The following is a 17,361-nucleotide window of genomic DNA, read 5'->3' as shown; positions in this document are numbered from 1 at the left end:
ATTGGGCATGGGCTATGAGCCAAAGGGTCATCCGTTCGATTCCCAGTTAGGGCACATGCCTGGGTTGCAGGCCAGGTCCCCATTGGGGGCCACATGAGAGGCAACCACTCAGTGATGTTTCTCTCCCTCTCTTTCTCCTTCCCTTCCTCTCTCTCTAAAAATAAATATTTTAAAAATGTACAATTACGACAGCTATATATCTGTGTGACAAGCATACACTTCAGAGTAACTTAACATGTGTCATAAGGTTTTGCCCTTTTGTAGGACCTGGCTCATAATTTCAATATTTTTAAATGATTAATCTAGGGACCAATATATACTTGATGACATACTATATTGGTCATACTTAATTTATAGAATGTTTATCACAAATACAATTGTTGATTATTTCCTACTGAAAAAAATATGACTTGCTTTTATCACCTATTTTATGACAGTTTCCAGTAACAATTAGAGAAATCAGGGTCCACTTATTTAGTACAGGAAGAACACTAGGTTAAATCCTTCTAGTGCAAATAATCTTACCCAAAATTTTGTTTTCTAAGTTTACATTTTCAGGTTAAAATAAAAGACATCAGAAAATATTTAACTTTATTCTTTCATCCTAACATTACATTGAGGAGCACTTTATACTTCATTAGAATGCCATTTAGACAATGACCAGGTTATTCCTTTCAAAGAGCTTCAAAACATGTTTATAGAAGGAATGTCTTGTACCATATAAGGATTATTTCCAATTTAGGGTTCAATGAGTGAATAAACTACCAATACAGATACTTATTAGATACATGCCCCAATAGGTTAAAGGAAGCAAAAAGAGACTAGGGTGTTAATTAGGCCACATGAAAGAAATATTGATATGCCAAGAACTAAAAAGCATTCTTTTTTTTTTTTTTCATTTTAAATGGGGATTTTATTATTATTAATTTTTATTGTTCAATTACAGTTGTCCCAATTCTTTCCCTGTGGCTCTCCCCCATCCTGCCCACCCACCGCTTCCACAGTCAATCCCCACCCCATTGGCCATGTCCATGGGTCCTTTATACATGTTCCCTGACTAAACCATTCCCCTTCTTTTCCCCCATTACTCCCGTTGCCCCAGTCACTGTCAGTTTTGTCTTTATTTCCGTGTCTCTGGTTCTATTTTGTCATTTGTTTTGTTCTTGAGAACTTCATTCAATGTGGTGGTTTAGCTTTGAGGTCACCAGGAATTTGTCTATCAATGAATTCCAATTGTCTCCTGTGAAGTGAATCCAGGAAAGGAACAAGTAAGCATTCACTGTTCCCAAAGACCAACCAAAACCATTGGCTAGCTGGTTGTTTGGGGCTGGGCCTACTGCAGGGTGTATATGTACATTCTCAGATCTGTAACTGCAGGGAGCATAAGTGACTGACAGGCACAGCTGCTGAGCTCAGAAATCCAACACTGCTGCAGCTGAAATCCACTACCACTGTGTTTTCATGAAGGCCACACTTCCCATGGGCAGCTCTCAGCCATTATCTGAATATGGCATAAATATTAAGACAGACCATTCCTACAAGAAATAGAACTCCCCAAGCTGAAAAAGGATAGCACAGGGTAGTCCTGACACTACTTCACAGGTGTAGAAAGTAGACAGTAAGATCTAATGAATTAGAACAAGCCAATATATTACAACAAACAGCATGAGTATCGGTGTAGTTTTGCAAGTTCCCCTGCCCTCAAGTCCCACAGGGCCATGCAACAGGCTCAGATGGATGCTACCCATGCAGTGGGATGTATCACAGAGCTGAGCAATCTGGGGTCAAGGGCCTGGGACTTTTGGGGCAATGAGAAAACAAACCCAATGACCCTCCCTCAAGAAGGAAACCATTAAATGTTAGACCACAGTCACACTGTGGTCACCTTGCCCTACAGAAATGGCTCAGTATCAGGAGACAGATAAGCTTTGCTTTAAAGACCTGACCAAGAATGCATAGGGATTCTCAGGGTCCATGGTGGGCTCTCTCCCAAGTGATACATCTGCTTTGCCAAAATATTCTTAGAACTGCACCACATAGTCTAAGACTTCCTATTAACTCTTCCTTCTTTCCCCCTCTCCTCCACATGAGTTAAACTTTCTAGTCTGACAGCTAGCTCTCCCTGACTACTCTGGCTCCCTCCCCATTTTCCCTCATAGGTAATTTCCCTAATATATCTTGAGAGAATATATTCTTGATATATATGCCCCTAATATATTCTCTTATATATCTAATCCCATCTTGGCATCTGCTTCTCAGAGAACCCAAACTAACACAAATGGTGCCAGTGGTGGTCCAAGAAAACAGGCTATGATGAGATGGGGTTCTGGGACTACTTCAGTCATTGCCTGGTGGGCAAAATGGTCACTGTCCTGAGGGGGCTGTGGAGCATGGATAGTCCCAGGTATAGGGTGGCAGTCCAACTTCTAAAGATTTCTCTGGAGATGACCTGAAAAAACTGAGAATGGCCTTGCAAAAAGTGATGATTCAGACTTTTGAAAAATATGGGAGGAATAAGGTCTACAGACAAGGAGATGGCTGGATACTGCCCAGCAGCAGGATAATGATAAATGGATGACAGTTAATAAGTAGTTAAAGACTAAATGTGAGAGCCAGAGGGCTTTCATGGAGTTACAAAGAGGCCCTCACTTCCTATGGTGCAAGAGCAACAATGAGAGGACATAAGAGAGTTGTAAAACTCCAAGGAGATACTCAACATTTAAAAAGGCTACAGGTCTGCTTTGCTGAAGTCAGGACAGCATGACTTCCTGTGGCTGGAAAATCCTGGGACCCTGAAACATGGGGTGGGAACATCTGGCCAGACTCCCCTAATGGCTTTGGCTCAGCAGATACCCCCACCCAGCTCTCACTTCACAGAGCGCCACTCTTCCCTAGTAAGAGCCAGTACTTGCCCTGTGCTGGTAGATGTGCAGAGGCTGCTCCTCACACAAGCAGCTGATGCCCCTCTTCTTGTTACTGAGCTGATAGCTAGGGATTAAATCCCAGCATAATATGGCTGGGGAAGTGTCTGGGCCTAATAAAGAATATATGCCAAAGAGTTGCAACAATTAGCTGACAGGAATATATAGATTGCCAGGAACCAAGGAAGCACTGGGTTTGGATTTTGAGGGGAATATATCGACAGAGCCAAGAAAGCAAGAATTCATAGACTAGGAGTACTTCCTCCAAACGGAAGATTTAATGCCCTGGCAACAACCAGAGTGGGTGGCAACTCTCTACTAAGGTGGCTTTTACAGGCCCAGAGAAAATGATGGCTACCACTGAACAAAGGAGAACTGCCTGAGTTGTCCTTACAAACTGAAGAAAAAAAAAGAAAAGGAATGAAAAGGCAGATGGAAGTGGGCATGCTAGAGTAGATAGGTTATGAGGTCAAAACTCCACAAGAGTACTGTTCCACAGCAGGGCCCAAGGGGCACCAGCATCGCTACATCCAGGCTACTGATGGCAGTAAGAGATGATCACAGAGATGGCACCACAGAATAATAGTCCCACCAGGTAGAGGTGCTTACTCACCAGAAGCCAGGAGGCCACAAATACCAAAACAAACCACAACGTCTGAAGGAAAGCCAAGTGGGCTTTACCCACAGGGAAGTTGTGGAGAGGGCGAATGGACCATGGTGTCCTTAGGAAGAATATAGACATACAGCCAACAAGAATATTGCTGAAGCTGTACAAGCTGAAAACAAGAATAGAGGAGCATGGGGATTGAGGAAGGTTTCCCAAATAAAAAATCCCAATTCTTTGCTCAATTTCCAGGCTTCAGCCCATACTCAGATCTGGAAGAGATAGCTGGGTCCCTAGGAGGAAGAGCAATGGAGTAGGTGATGATTCCCCTAGTATTTCTCAAAGGGACCTATAGCCACTCACTTGGCTAGGTGTACACTAGGGAAAGGACAGCCAGGCATTTGAGGTATACTGGACTCAAGATCAAAGCTGACATTGATACCTAGGCACCTGAAGCTTCATCATGGCCCTTATTAGACTAGGGGCTTTGAGAGCCAAGTTATAACTAGAGTGCTGGCTACAACAGGACTCGCAGTGGGCCTGCAGACCTGCCCAGTGGTGGTTTCCAAGTCCTCAAGTGTGTAACTGAAATTGAGTTGATGGTTGAAAATAACCCCCCTGTGGGTCCATGGTAAGAGCTGTTGGTAAGAGCTGTCACAATGAGGAAAGCCAAGTGGAAACCTCTAAAACTGCCTCCCTACCATCATCAATGAGAGTAAATTATAATGGTTTCTTTTCTGTGTCAAGTTGGGACTATAGCACCCAATTAGTCAATCAAACACTAACTTGGGTGTTTCTGTAAAGGCATTTTGTAGATGTGGTTAACATCTACAATTAGTTGATTTTAAGTAAAGGACATTAGCCTCCATAATTTGGGTAGGTCTCATCCAACCAGTTGAATGCCTTAAGAGCAAAATTGAGATTTCCCTGAAGAAATTCTGCCTGTGGACTGCAGTGTCAGCTCCTGCCCAAGAGTTTCCAGCCTTCCAGCCTGCCAGCCTGCCTTATAATACCACATTTGATTAACCAGCCCCCAGAACTGCATAAGACATACATGTTCCTTGGCATATATAAGTAATATCTCAGAGGAGATGGAGATCAGGGCCACTAATGAACCTAAAAGATACAGAGTGATAGCCTCCATCATATATTTGGGAGTTCCCATATGACCAGATTAAGGAAGGATCAGCTTGGGCTTGGTTTACAGATAGGTCAGCTCAGTATGTGGGTACAATGAAGATGAATAGTGTCTACATTAAAGCCACATTCTGGAATGGAAAAGGAAAATTTTTCCAATGGAAAGAACCACAAGCAGTGCGCTTGGTTTAGAAGTAGCCTGATGTGAGACTATTGAATATATAAACTCTTGGGTAATAGTAAATGGTCTGGCCATCTAGTTCTCCTGGAAGAAGGGCTGGAAACTCAGAGATGAGGTCTGGTGTAAAGGCTGTGGGCTGACATGTGGGAACAGGCAAAGTGTGAAGATTTCTGCCATCACATACTAATGCCTATCAGAGAGCATCCACCATGGGAGAGGCACTAAACCACCAAGCAGACAAAATGATTCAGCCAGGTGAACAGGCCTTCTTTAATGGCTACCAAACAACTGGCATGATGGACACACAAGCAGAGTGGTCACATGACTGATGAAGGCTCTGCAGCAAGAACTCCTGCTTACCAAGGCTGATCTAGCAGGATTCCTCTGAGGCAACTTTGGCTCAAGGACTCACCATTGGGTTTGCTGAAACATTCTTAGAACTCCACAGCAGTCTAAGACTTTTCCTACCCAACTTTCTTTCTTTACTTCCCTCTCTTCTCCATGTGTCAGACCTACATCAGAGTCTGACAGCTTTCCCAGACTTCTCCAATTCCCTCTTGGCAGGCATCATCCTCCTCCCCCACCTCACCTCCCCACAGGAAAAAAAAAAAAAAAAACTCTTATACATCTAAAAGCCAAACTAACACATCAGGTAACCTAACTTAGTGTACTCACTATTAAAGCTCTAGTCCTGTTTCAGAGGGTCCAAAATTCAATTTTTATAATTCATCAGGAGTGTTAAGATCCTGTGAGCTAGTGCCTACCAAACTCCTAAATGACTGATTGCTAAAACAGAAGGACGACACTGTCAAAATGGGAAAGAACTGTCCAGCAGACCAGATAGATATGCAATGGAGAAGACAGGATGTTCCCATCCCAGCAAGAGTAACCGTGTGAAAAGCAGAGTAAACACCAAAGTAGCCTGCTATGCCTGGAACATAGAAAGCAAGCTGGCTAGCCAACCCAAATGTCCATCCACTGAAAAATGGATAAACAAAATGTAGTATATCCACACAATGAGATTTTATTCAGCCATAAATAGAAAATGAAGTACTGATACATGCTAAAACATGGATGAACCTTGAAAACATATTGAAACATAGCAGACACAAAAGGTCACATACTATATAATTTCATTTATATAAACTGTGCAGAATAGGTAAATTCATGGAAACAGAAAGCATATTGGTGGTTGCCAGGGACAAGGAGGAGGGAATACAAAATAACTGCTTAATGAGTATAGGATTTCATTATGGAGTGATGAAAATGTTTTGGAACTAGACAGGAGTTAAAATAGTTACTTTCATGTCATGTGAAATTTCACCTCAATAAGAATAAATAAATAAATAAACTGCAAGGAAAAAACACAGAGACATATATGAACCAAAAAAGCAAAAAAAAAAATAAATTTTTCAATGCAGGAAGGGGTAAAAGGGATTGAATTGATGTTATGAATCACCACATTCACATCAAGCTGTCTAAACCCAGTTAAGCCACATTTCTCTGCTCTATGGGTCTATCTGCCAACTGGAAAGCTCTTAACATCTAGAATAAAGACTAGTAGAGTTACCTGGTATTTCCCCCTTCCTGAACACTTCATCATTAACTGGGGTCATAAATTCAAGGGCCACACTTATGAACCCAATTTTTAGGATATATATTCTAATATTCCAAGCATATTCCCAAGGACAATAGATTTTGCTCAAAACTCCAGGACATTTGGCTCTTGAAAGTACAGCTCTCTCAATGACTCTAATACTCAAGGGATGGAAGAATACAGCCTCAGAGATTTTACACACAGAAACAGTAAAAATATAACTGAATTTGATTGCCTTTTTAAAATGCAGTTCATTTTAATTCTATCAAGCAGCTGCCCAGGCTGCAGCTTCAGTGGTGTTTGCGGTCACTGGGATTCAAGGGGTCTGGGTCTCGGGAGTGTCGTGCCTTTTTAGGCCTATGGGATTTATCTCGGCTCCTACTTCTACTTCTACTTCTATGGCTATGTCCCTCGTGCCGGCCAGAATGTGTATCTGAGGTTCGACCTCTGTCCCTATCCCTGTTTTTTTCTTCTCTTTCTTCCCTCCCGCTTGAGGACTTGTGCTCATGTTTAGGCTTCTCCTTCTTCAGCTCCCTCTCCCGGTCCTCTGCTCCCCCTCGACAGGCTGTCCTGACCTCAGGGGAGCTGAGGTGGTGCTTCCACACCTCCCTGGACTCTGGCTTCGGACCCCTCTCTGAGTTCTGACCCCTCTCTGAGTTCTTGCTGCTGTGCTTTTTAGAGCCAGGGTCATCCTTCTCCTTTATTGTCTTGCTTCCGGGAGTTGAAGAGGAGGCTGGCTGCTCTGCCAGTACCTCCCGATCAATCTTCTCTTTGTCTTTCTTTCTCTTCTTTTTTTCCTTTTTGTCTGGAGGAAGAAAGGGATGCAATCAATACAAAAAGGAAAATGGATCTATAGTGAAGTGTTTAAACACTCTTAAGCTTAATTTGTACCAATCAGGATTTTTGCAAACTCTTTTCAGCAGAGGATACAATCCCTAAATTCAAACTCTCCTCATCATATAATAAATACATGTGACTTCAGACATAATAAAAACTGTTAGATGAAAAGAAAAAAAATAAAATTAAAAGTTTCAATCCCACCATGACTTCTAAAAAAACAAACAAAGAAAAGGCAAATGGAGCCCTGGCTGGTGTGGCTCAGTGGATTGAGTGCTGGCCTGCAAACCAAAAGGTCACCGGTTCAATTTCCAGTCAGGGCACATGCCTGGGTTACAGGCCAGGTCCCCAGTAGGAAGTGCATGAGAGGCAATCACACACTTATGTTTCTCTCCCTCTCTTTCTCCCTCCCTTCCCCTCTCTCTAAAAAAATAAATAAAATCTTTTTAGAAAAAGTCAAATGGAGGAGATGGAGGCTATGCAAAAGGAAAGCATCCCTGGCAGTAATGTGATAGTCTAGACTGCCAGAAGAGTACCTCTGAGAAGCCAAGTTCAATCTGTTACCCTTGATGTGCCAAACTGCTGTATAAGGCAATTCCTACGCTTAATTACCTCTTAAAAGTCCCTGCTTCCAAATACAGTAACTTTCTGAGGTACTAGAGGTTAGGACTTCAATGTATGAATTTTAAGGGACACAGTGCAACCCATAATATTAGCCTTTTGCTGAAAGTACCTCTCCTTTCCCTATTCAAGTAAGGTTCCCCACACCTTCCCCTCCTCCACACTTAAGAATTGATTATCAAGTCTCAGTGAATGCTAGGAAGATCAAATACTAACAACTACCCAGAATCTCCTCTTAGGTCCTAACACTTTACCTTTTCTGTGTTTTTTGCTGGGTTTGTCATCTTCAGAGCCCTCAGATGAGTTCTGTGGGGGGGTGCGAGCCCCACAGCCCTTATTCTGGAGCTCTTTGGTCACATCATCCGTATCTTCTGAGTCCTTAGGAGCCCGATAGTTAGACACATGATCTACTCGGATAGTTCTTCCTTTGATCTAAGATAGACAGGATATGCTTCAGCAAAGACAGTCATCCTATTAAACTGCACGAACCCAGTTGCAGAAAGCCATGGTATGAACTACACCCATGACCTTCCTGCTATTCTAATTCTGGGGAAATCTCTAAAACAGACCTAACTGGTGTGTCACAGCACACACCTAGATATTAATTTGCTCAGCTCTCAGGACAGCCAGATGGGGGCTTGGGGCAGCTGGAGCCATGAGGCATTTGTACTAGGTAGCCTCCACAACTTACCCCAGGGTGATACTAACATCTTCAGGTTTTACATGTGCCATGAAATGAAAAAGACTGGGAAGTTCTGTCCACAAGCAGCAGAGGAAAGTGTGGTAATCTCAATGCACAAACAGTGAATTAGCCTCAATCCATAACATTAATTTATAATGAAATATACCTTGGCAGCTAGAAGAAATCTTGAAATTGAACCCAGTACTACAGTTGATTCCTCAACACAGCAATTAGGATGAGGCCAAGGTAGACCAATTGGGAGGGGGGAAGGAATCCAGAAAGACCATTGTCTTATTTTGTTTTTTCTTTTTTTCTAGCTATATTTAATCACTTGGTTAATTTAAGCAGTACTGAAAAGGCTGCTGTCTTTTTTCTTAAGCCCTCACACCTTGCTCCCCCCCACCCTCCCAAAACAACTGGCTCACACTGATACTTTCAATGTGAATCACAATCTCTAGGTGAGCAAAAAAAAAAATTAACCCCTCACTTAAAACAAAAACATTCAGGCAGATACTGATTTATTCTATAGGCAAAGCATCTGAAATTTGAAAAGTCTGGCTTTTATACTTCTAATACAAGAGCACATTTTTATTCTTACCTTGGGCCCAAGCAGCTCCTGTCATCTTTCCTATTCCCCATTTCAAAACATCTTGAAAACCTTCCTTTTATGGTGATTCCCTTTGACTGTTGGCTCTCTTAAAAAGCAAGCCTTGCCCTGGCCAGTGTGGCTCAGTTGGTTAGAGCATTGTCCTATAACCAAAAGGTTGTGGGTTCAATTCCCAGTCAGGGCACATACCCAGGTTGTGGTTTGATCCCCAGTCCAGTTGCATACAGGAGGCAACCAACCAATGTTTCTGTCTTACATCAATGTTCCTCCCTTCCCCTCTCTCTAGAAGCAATGAAAAATGTTCTCAGGTGAGGATTTTTTTAAAAAAGCAAGCCTGGAAACCTGTTCCACCCTGTTTTATAGTCTCCAACTGTTCCACACTGTGCAATCAGTGACAAACTCTCCAACTCAAGAGTCGCCTCCTGGCCTGAGATAATGCATGTTCATCTATAGTGCTTTACCTAAATGAGTGCAGGGACTCTGTGGAGCACAGATAAGCCTGACTTTACCCATTCCCTTTTCTTCGCCCAAGGTCTCACTGACAAGGGTTGGATTTATTGGGAACAGAGGAGAGAAAACTTCAGAATGAGTTATTTTTGTAGACTTTGTCATCGGATTTTAACTAGAGACTATCCGGGGCCCAGAACTGATTGCTAAGTCTGTGGAGACATATGACAGACATACAGAACTATCCTAGGTCATGAAGCCATGATAGAACCCTAAATCCCCTGACACAGGACACATGGAAGAGCAGTGTTTGCTAGTCTCTTTGTTCTCCAACAAACCAGAGATAAGAGTGGAATCTTAAGGATGAAAAGGTAAGAAATAGAGGCAGGGTAGCGGGGGTGGGAGGAGAGGAGGCATGGTTCCTAGGTTCCTAGAGAAACAGTTGTTAAGAGATGGGGGAAAGGAATAGGATGTAAGGTCATGAGCAATTAGAATTATTTCCTGGGATTATTTACTGGTCAGTATATCCCCACAATTCTACAACCCTCACAACATACTTGGCTGACCAGTACTGTACTTGAGCCTGTGGAGATTTAGGTGAAAAATGAAACCAAACTGCTATCTGATAAAAGTCTAGCCAAATCCTGCTTACTAAGAACACTCACCTTGATCCCATTAAAATTGTCCACGGCCAGAATTGTGCTCCTCTGGTCTTCATAGCAGAGGAAACAGAATCCTTTGGATTTCCCAGTCTTCTTGTCCCGTACCAGATTAATATTAACAATCTCCCCGTATCTATTTATTTTATAAAAGAGTAAAGACACTATTGGTTTAAAATGCAAAAACTTTCAGATTGGATGACAAAACAAAATTCAAATAATATAGTTTGCACAGGAAAAACATCTAAAACAAAATGATATAAAGATGGTTAAAAATAAAAAGTTAGACAAGTATATAGCAAGAATACCCAATTAAAATAAAAAATAAATTCAAGCCCCCCCAAAGGTCCTAAAACATAACAAAAGTGTAAGTTATGAAATTTTATTCATAAATTAACAAATAAAAGTTTAATTAAAAAACTAATAGAAATACAAACAGAAACTAAGTGAAAATTATGAGAGATTTTAACATATCACTTTATAACACAAAGTTGACAAAAATTAGGGCAGAGGAATTAATATAATTAACATATAATTATGTAACAGAAATACAAATAAACATACGATTAATACTGTAACAATTAAAGTGTTAACATATATTACTGTCAGACTAGTAGATATAGAGATATGTTTGAATCTTATAAAAAAGCAACACTTTCTTCTCAAGAATCTATGACACATGTATTAAAATTGACTACAGCATAGGTCTCAAAATAAACTTAGTACCTGAAACCTACTATCCTGGTTAACAAATGAATGAAAGAGAAAATGAAACATAATAAAGAAAAAGTCAGTGGCAAACTGTTTAGAAGATTATAAAAATGAAAATAATAATATATACCAAAAGTTATGGGATGCAGCTAAAACCATACCCAGGAAAATCTGTAACCTTAAAGAAGTATACTGTTAAAAAAGGAAAAATGAATATAAAAGTAGCAAATCTAAGGAAAGCAGATGAGAGTTAATAGAATTCTACCTTACTCCTTATCCAAAAATAAATTCCAGATAAGTTAAAGCATCACAAAATAAAAAATAAGCCATAAAAATCAAACGGGAATTGATGGATATATTATATAACATGATCACATACACACACCTGGGCCTGAAATCTAGCATCTTACTTAACAGAAATTACTAGAGATGATTCAACTAAGATCAGGAACTATGTAACACTATTTAACATTGTAGATATTAGCCAATGCAATTAGTAGAAAACAGATATAAGAAATGAAAACAGTAGTAAAACTATCTCTGTTTTAAGATCACAATAGCAGTAGTATAGAAAATCCAAGAGAATCAATGATAAGCAATGATAAAAACAAACAGTATAACAATTCAGTAAGGTGCCAGGATATGAAGTTAACAAAAATAAGTCATCCTCTTACACACAAGCAATTATCAGATTAGATCAATCAGATCAATATTAAAACATATAATCAATGGATAAAGCCTATATAAAGAATTTTTTAAACTGCTGAAAGATACAAACATACATTTAAACAAATATAAAGACATCCCTTGTTCTTGGATAGTATGAGTCAACATCATAAAGATATCAAAATCTTCCCCAAAGTTAATACTGAAATTTAATGTAATCCCAATTTTCAATACAAGTTGTGTTTTCCCCCTGGAGCTGGATAAGTTGATTCTACAGTTATTGTGGAAAAATTAACAGAATAGCTGGAAAAACTTTTAAAAAATAGGGAGGAGTAACTCTCCCACACTGAAAAGCTTCTATGATTAATTAGTGTGGTACTGGCACATGAAGAGACAGACAGACCAATAAAACAGAATAGGAAAGCAAGAAAGAGACTACTTAGGTATATATGGAAAAATAATATATGATAAGGATGATATCCCAATTTGTTTGGGGGGAAAATACAGGCATTTTGATAAATATTGTTGGGACAACTGGATAGCCATTTAGAAAAAAACGAAACAAGAAATTGGATCCATATCTCACACTATACATCAAAATAACTCTAAATGGATCAGAAAGTTCAATGTATAAAATTGAAACCATACAAGAACTAGACAACAACACAGATGGGTGGGTAGGAAGAAACACTTTCTAATTATGACTCAAAATCCAGAAGCAATTAAAAAGACCACATAAAATACCAGAGGGGGAGAATATAAAGTGACAGCATGGGGGAGTTTTTGGAACTGTTCTCCATCCTAATGGTGGGAATAATCACAAATCTTTCCTGTATTAAAACTCATAGGACTGTACACCTCCTAAAAAGTCCCTTTTACCATAAGATAATTTAAACATATGAACGAATATATAAAATAAAAATAATAATTCTGCATAGCATAAAATCACAGTAAGCAAGTCAGAAGACAAATGGCAAACTAGGGGAAAATATTATTTGCAATTTACTTCACAGACTAAGGATCAGAAAGCTATTCTTTTTCCTTTTGCTATAAAGGACATTATCAGGATAACTGGTAAAGTTGAATAAAGTCTATACATAAATATTACTATTGCATCAGTGTTGGTATCCTGAATTTGACCACTACATTGAGATTAAACCAGAGAATGTCCTTGTTTTAGGGAAAATACATATTGAAGAATTGAGAGATCAATGGGCATCAGGTCTGCAAGTGACTCTCAAATGGTTCAGAAAAAAAAATAATACTCGTCCATGGAGAGAAGTAACAATAAAGCAAACATGGTAAAATGCTAACATCTGGGATGCATACCATCAGGAATGCATACAAAGATGTAGGTAACACAATGAACATGGCAATATAATTTATAACAGCAAAATATTGAAAATTATGCCCAACATTTTTAAAAAGATAAAGAAGTACACCAAATTGTTAACAGTTTTCATTAAAGTACATTCTATTTTCTTCTTTATACCTTTTCTTTTCACCAAACTTTCTATAATGACTATACATACTTTGATAATCAGAAAACTTGCTACACCCTGCGTGCCATAGTACTCTGCCTGTACATGCTATCCAACTTCTCTGCAACAGTCCTCTGTTCCTGCAGGCTACACAACCCAAGGGCCAAGGCCCTCTGCTCTTGTGAGTTGCTGAAGCCCTCTGGCCCTATAAACTTTCTAATCACTCTGTGTAGCTCTAGGGTTATGCCCAGCCCCTCTTCTGCCAGCTGCCACTATCACTGTGAGCTGTCAAGTCCCCCTCCCACCCAGTGCTGCTGCTATCATCTCACAGAATGAAGACCATGAGGTTCTCCTATTTACTTGTGTTTCTCATCAGCCTGTGATTCTCAGCCTCTGGGTAAAGAGATCGGTTCTGCTCACCAACCTTATACTCATTTAGAAACAAAGAAAGCAAACTACTGCCTAAACCTTTTGCTTTTTTTCACCAGTTGCTTGGTGATTTGCCCCAATTCTACAAGGCCACAAAGGTTTGGGCCCAGAAGCACCCTGTCACCATGAGTTAGTTACCCCTAGTTTGTAGAAGTCTGAGGAAGATACATAGTATCTTCATGTGAGTTGCAATCTGTTTCAGTGTAGGCCCCCGCTGAATAATCCCCGGTGAAAAAGCAATAAAAATAGACCAAAATGCCCAAAACTGCCTCCCAAAACATCCAATTTCTTGGATTTTGCACATTGGGAGAATTCTAGAACCATGCCCTGTGACTGACCTAGACTAGAGTAGGAGCTCTGGCCCTCCCCATGCAGGCATGCCAGTCAGCCTAGAATTAAAATAAATGGCTTTTGTGATGTCACAAAAATGCATTATGGAAGCAAAATACTCTGGTAACACTGAAGGCAGGAAATGAACGGGGACTTACTGTGAGAACACACAGATGATGTCCCCTTCAGTCAGTTCATAAGGAAGTCCTCCTAGAAGGGAAAACCACATTTCAGTTCTACAAACACTTACCAAGTGTCTATAACATACCACGCACAAAGCCAGGCACTGAGAGTGCAAACAAGAATAAGCCACAGGACCTGCCCTCAGAGAACTAACAGTCTGATGCAATGACAGAAACATATATACACTGCAACAACAGTACAAACATGGGGTGACTGAATGGAAAGGTCCAAGTCACCACTACTAAACTAATCCTCCTCATACCTAAACTTCCATGGACAAAGCAGACTGTTTCCAGCACAAAATTCTCATCCCACAAACGTATCTTGACTCACTGGCTCTTTACTCATAAATTCACCAAGATCCAAAATCAGTTTAAATATGCAAATATTAACTCCACCTCACACAGACTAAGTATTTTATAAAGACAACTGTTAAGCGTTTCACAGAAAATAAGTTCACCTGCAAATGTTTTCTTCCTCACCTGTAAAGTGGGGATATGAATACTTACCTCACAGATTTGTTGTAAGAATTAAATAAAACAATGAATATAAAGTGTTTAGCACCATGACTGGTGCAATTGTCTCCTTGAATAAGCTGTCAAATTACTAGATGTGACACAAAGTGAATGTACAGATGGTACTATGACCATGGACAGAAGGCAGCAGCTAATCAGATGAGGAAAATGAATTCTGAAGGAAGGGGGACAATTAACAGTAATATGCGATACTGGTTAAGACCATGAGTTCTAGAATCCCATAGTTCTGGAAATTCCACTTACTAGCTATGTGACCTTAAAAAGTTCATTGACTTCTCAGTGCCTCAGTTTCCTCAGTTGTATGCGGGGGAAGGGGATGATGATAATGGTTTCAGACAAAGAAAGACAAACACCATATGATTTCACTTATATGTGGGATCTAAACAGCAAAATAAATGAACAAAAAAAAAAACACAGAAGCAGACTCATAGAGAATGGACTGATGGTTGTCAGAGTGAAGGGAAGTTGGGGGATGGGAGAAAAAGGTGAAGGGATTAAGAAGTACAAATTGGGCCCTGGCTGGTGTGGCTCAGTGGACTGAGTGCTGGGTCTGTGAACTAAAGGGTCACCAATTCAATTCCCAGTCAGGGCACATGCTTGGGTTCCCAGTCAGGGCACATGCTTGGGTTGCCAGTCAGGTCCCCAGTAGGGGGCGCCCAAGAGGCAACCACACATTCATATTTCCCTTCCTTCCCCTCTCTCTAAAAACAAATAAATAAAACCTTTAAAAAGTAACGAAGTACAAATTGGTAGTTACAAAACAGTCATGGGGATGTAAAGTACAGCATAGGGAATATAGTCAATGATATTGTAATAACTATGTACAGTGTTGGATGGGTAGCAGACTTAACCAGGTGATCACTTTTTAAGTTATATAAACGTCTAATGACTATGTTGTACACCTAAAACTAATACAATATTGTACGTCAACTGCAACTGCAAAATAAAAAGCTATAAAAATAACAGTCTGGGAAGCAAAGTGGCAAAATTCTTGGTACAGCGAATGGCAGACTGTAACTATGAGACCACTGATTTGGCAGGCAGAGCAAACTAGACATGAGGGAGAAAAGAGATGGAAAACAGATTTATGGGCAGACAACAGAAAGAAACAAAAGTGAACGATGAATGTCAGGAAGAATGAGCGGAAAAACTGAAATGTTACAAAGCAAGGCAGGAGAGAATGAGGAGCACTAGAAGAGAAAGATGTGAACCTCACCCAGGAAGATCCAGGCGCTGTCTTTGTACTCGGAGTGCCAGGACACCTCCTCCGCCACCCCGAGCTGGACCTCACGTTCATTCAGCTCATTGATCAGCTTCACTTTAGTTAAAGGGCTGCAGAGGGGGTGGAAGAGCGGGTAAGTATGTGCGGCCTGGCCTGGGGTAGGGAGAGCAAAACGAGGAGTCTAATTTTCTAGTCTTTGAGCCACTCCCGCCCCTCGGCCGGTTGGAGGCTCTACCACATCAACCCAGTGGGTCACTCCCAGCGGCCCACCCCTAACCGACCCCCACCGTCCCCACAGCTCACCACTGCCCCCCCTTAAAAGAAGCAGAGGCCTTACTTCATCTCCGCGGGTTCGCGCTCAGGAAGGTGAAATTCTCTATGGGCGTGGCTGCGGGGCGCATGCGTGGCCCTAGCGTGGCGCGCCCTCTAAACTCTGCGTAGCTCGCGCAGCGCCGGAAGTACTCAGCTGCTGCTAACGGCACCTTGGCTCTTTGCCACAGCCCCGCGGCCCAAAGGCACGACGCCTGCGCACTAGTGCAAAAGCGGCTTCATTCTACGGGCGGCGGGGTGGGGAAGGGATTAGCTCTTCCAATGAATTTTTTTCTGCTACCTCGCTACATTTCTCTGTGAAATGGGGCAAGGGTGTGAGCCTGGTCAACTATAAAACCCCCAGTTCCTGGACGACGCCTGGCAGTGATGCAGTTAACTCTAAATGTTTGCTGAATGAATGTTTGAAAAAAAGGCGCCTGACGTAACAACTTTACTTCTAGCCTTTCCTCCCAGTGTAGGTCCCCACTCAGACCAATTTCTCTCTCTCTCTCTCTCTCTCTCTCTCTCTCTCTCACACACACACACACACACACACACACACACTCAAAGCATCACTGTTCAGGAGTTACAGCAAAACTAAGGAAAGAAGATATGTGAAGCCCTGGCTGGCATACCTCAGTGGATTGAGCGCGGGCTGCGATCCGAAGTGTCGCAGGTTAGATTCCCAGTCAGGGCACATGCCTGGGTTGTAGGCCACAGCCCCCAGCAACCGCACATTGATGTTTCTCTCTCTCTCTTTCTCCCTTCCTTCCCTCTCCAAAAATAAATAAATAAAACATTTTTTTAAATAACATAATCCAATTGTTTCAAAAAAAAAAAAGATGTGAGAGGGTAAATATTTTCTGCTCCTCAATTCCAAAGCATAGGTAATGGGCCACTCAGCTTCTACAGGCTTACTCGAATACAGTTTTGTGTGAGGGTTGCTACACTCACCCTTTTCCATAGTCTCTCTCCCACTTAAGCAGAAGGCAGGAATTAATATTGTTGAGTTAATACCTCACACTTGAGTGGATAATGTTAGGTTATGTGCTAAGCTATTTGCATATATTGGCCCCTCAATCCTCACAATAACCCCATAAATTCCATAGTTACCATCACCATTTTATAGAGGGAGAAACTGAGGTTCAAAGGAGTTAATTAATTTGAAAGGTACTCCATCTCTACCCATAGGGTCTGATTG

General features: G+C 41.0%; 1 protein-coding gene across 2 annotated transcripts; it reads right to left on the bottom strand.

The window, feature by feature from the left end:
• Window positions 1–1,129: 1,129 nt before the first annotated feature.
• RBMX2 (RNA binding motif protein X-linked 2) lies at window positions 1,130–16,284 on the bottom strand. 2 transcript variants are annotated; one of them, XR_004900890.1, is made up of 7 exons: window positions 16,189–16,284; window positions 15,846–15,961; window positions 14,069–14,120; window positions 10,300–10,429; window positions 8,153–8,330; window positions 6,676–7,245; window positions 1,130–1,240 (listed from the first exon to the last, which is right to left on the bottom strand). XR_004900890.1 is itself a non-coding variant. In XM_028522656.2 (6 exons), exons 1-6 carry the CDS (start codon window positions 16,191–16,193, stop codon window positions 6,731–6,733), a joined length of 996 nt encoding a protein of 331 aa, XP_028378457.1. In that variant the 5' UTR covers window positions 16,194–16,284; the 3' UTR covers window positions 5,960–6,730. The 2 variants fall into 2 exon arrangements, 1 of the variants encoding a protein (XP_028378457.1); XM_028522656.2 differs by lacking the exon at window positions 1,130–1,240 and having other exon boundaries at window positions 5,960–7,245.
• Between the last annotated feature and the right edge of the window lie 1,077 nt (window positions 16,285–17,361).

Source organism: Phyllostomus discolor, chromosome X (genome assembly GCF_004126475.2).
Source record: "Phyllostomus discolor isolate MPI-MPIP mPhyDis1 chromosome X, mPhyDis1.pri.v3, whole genome shotgun sequence".
NCBI classification, from domain to species: domain Eukaryota; kingdom Metazoa; phylum Chordata; class Mammalia; order Chiroptera; family Phyllostomidae; genus Phyllostomus; species Phyllostomus discolor.
This window is presented reverse-complemented; position numbering and strand designations above follow the sequence as displayed.

What these genes read in the sequence shown, in the direction of transcription:
- RBMX2 (XM_028522656.2), bottom strand. An exon ending in CAGCGCCTGGATCTTCCTGG is followed by an intron (nt 14,121 to 15,845) that starts GTGAGGTTCACA and finishes TTTCCCTTCTAG; the next exon opens with GAGGACTTCCTTATGAACTG. An exon ending in ACAATTTTAATGGGATCAAG is followed by an intron (nt 8,331 to 10,299) that starts GTGAGTGTTCTT and finishes TGTCTATCTTAG; the next exon opens with ATCAAAGGAAGAACTATCCG.